The 1,503-nt window shown below is 28.1% G+C and overlaps 1 protein-coding gene across 1 annotated transcript; it reads right to left on the reverse strand.

Annotated features, from left to right (window-relative positions):
• Positions 1-1,063: 1,063 nt before the first annotated feature.
• On the reverse strand, positions 1,064-1,435 carry LOC124895460 (E3 ubiquitin-protein ligase RNF144B-like; the record flags this gene model as incomplete). Its single annotated transcript, XM_047405901.1, has 1 exon — positions 1,064-1,435. A coding segment is annotated over one exon (372 nt), but the record flags the coding sequence as incomplete, so codon positions are not given.
• Positions 1,436-1,503: the final 68 nt, after the last annotated feature.

A 1,503-nucleotide genomic window follows, 5' to 3' on the forward strand; every position in this document is an offset into this window, starting at 1 on the left:
TTGGGTGATTCATATGATATTAATGGGTGATATATATGGTATTATGGTGATTCATATATATTGTATTATGGTGATTCATATATATTGTATTATGGTGATTCATATGATAGATACAATTATTTATTTCAATTATTAGGTGATTCATATGATATTAATGGGTGATATATATGGTATTATGGTGATTCATATAGTAGATACAATTCTTTATTTCAATTATTGAGTGATTCATATGTTATTAATGAAAGGTAATGGTGTAGTCAGTGTAGGAAACAAAAGTAATAATATTTTTTTTAAAAAAGTAAAAGCAGAATTGAAACATAATTAAAATTAAATCTAAAAAAAAAATAGACTAAAATTAAAGACGGAAAAGACCAATTAAAAACATATCTTTCATAATTAAAGATGAAAAAAGAGAAACATAATTTAAACACCTAAATTAAATCTAAAAAAAAAAGAGAAAAATTAGATATCCTTCCTTAAATAAAAGAATACAATGAATAAAAGAGAATCTATTATTTCCTTAAATAAATATCTTGTTAGTTTCAAATGTATCACTTTTTTATATGTATCACCATATAACATATGTATCATCATTTTAAAAAATTGGGAGAAACATGTAATTAACAAAATAATCAAAATTTTATATAATATCACTTAAAAATTCAAGGATTATGTAAGTTACCCAAAAACAATTTGTCTCAAATGAAAATTATTGCATTTTGGGCTAAACTAACAATGGACTATAAGGCCTCCAACATTAGGAGCCCAATTATTTCTAGACCGACTCAACAACTCATACTTGAGTAAACGACAAACATAAATTCTCAATTTCTATCAAATTGGAGATCAAACAACCTACCTCAACCACTAATTGAAGTCTAATAAAAGACACTACAAATTGCTCTTCACTAACACAAGACACTGCATATAAAATAATTAAGAATTCTAATTCCTTCTTTGTTTTTTAAAAAATAAAACTTAACCTTTTTCATAATAATAACTAGTTTGTTGGGATTTCCTCCTTTAGAATTTTATTCTTCTTGTTGGGTCAGCATCCTCCAGATCATTGGACAGGGAAATTTATCTGATTTAGCATATGCTTGTAAGCTTCACAAGTTATTCCACAATGCCAAGCAGCTCGGCATCTCACACAAAAAATTCTCCAACAATTGGGGCAGGCCCTAATCAAATATCCCTTTCCATCATCAACCAATTTTCCTGTGCAATCCATAATATATATCAAAGCTAGAACTTTAGCTTCTCGATTAGCATTTTCTACACGATCAAGAACATCATATGGCAACAATAATTCAAGATCCACTGTTCCTTTACAGTTCACAATAGGGCACTTAACTTCATGAATATCATAGTTGATTTTTTTAGCTATATACTTCTGTATACATTCTTTGCAGTATAAATTTTGGCAACTGTTGCCCTGAATCAGCATGTTTGGAGAAAATACATCTTCACAGATATCGCAGTGCGTACATAAGGATTCCCCAT

This window comes from Capsicum annuum, unplaced genomic scaffold (assembly GCF_002878395.1).
Source record: "Capsicum annuum cultivar UCD-10X-F1 unplaced genomic scaffold, UCD10Xv1.1 ctg82340, whole genome shotgun sequence".
In the NCBI taxonomy this organism is placed as follows: domain Eukaryota; kingdom Viridiplantae; phylum Streptophyta; class Magnoliopsida; order Solanales; family Solanaceae; genus Capsicum; species Capsicum annuum.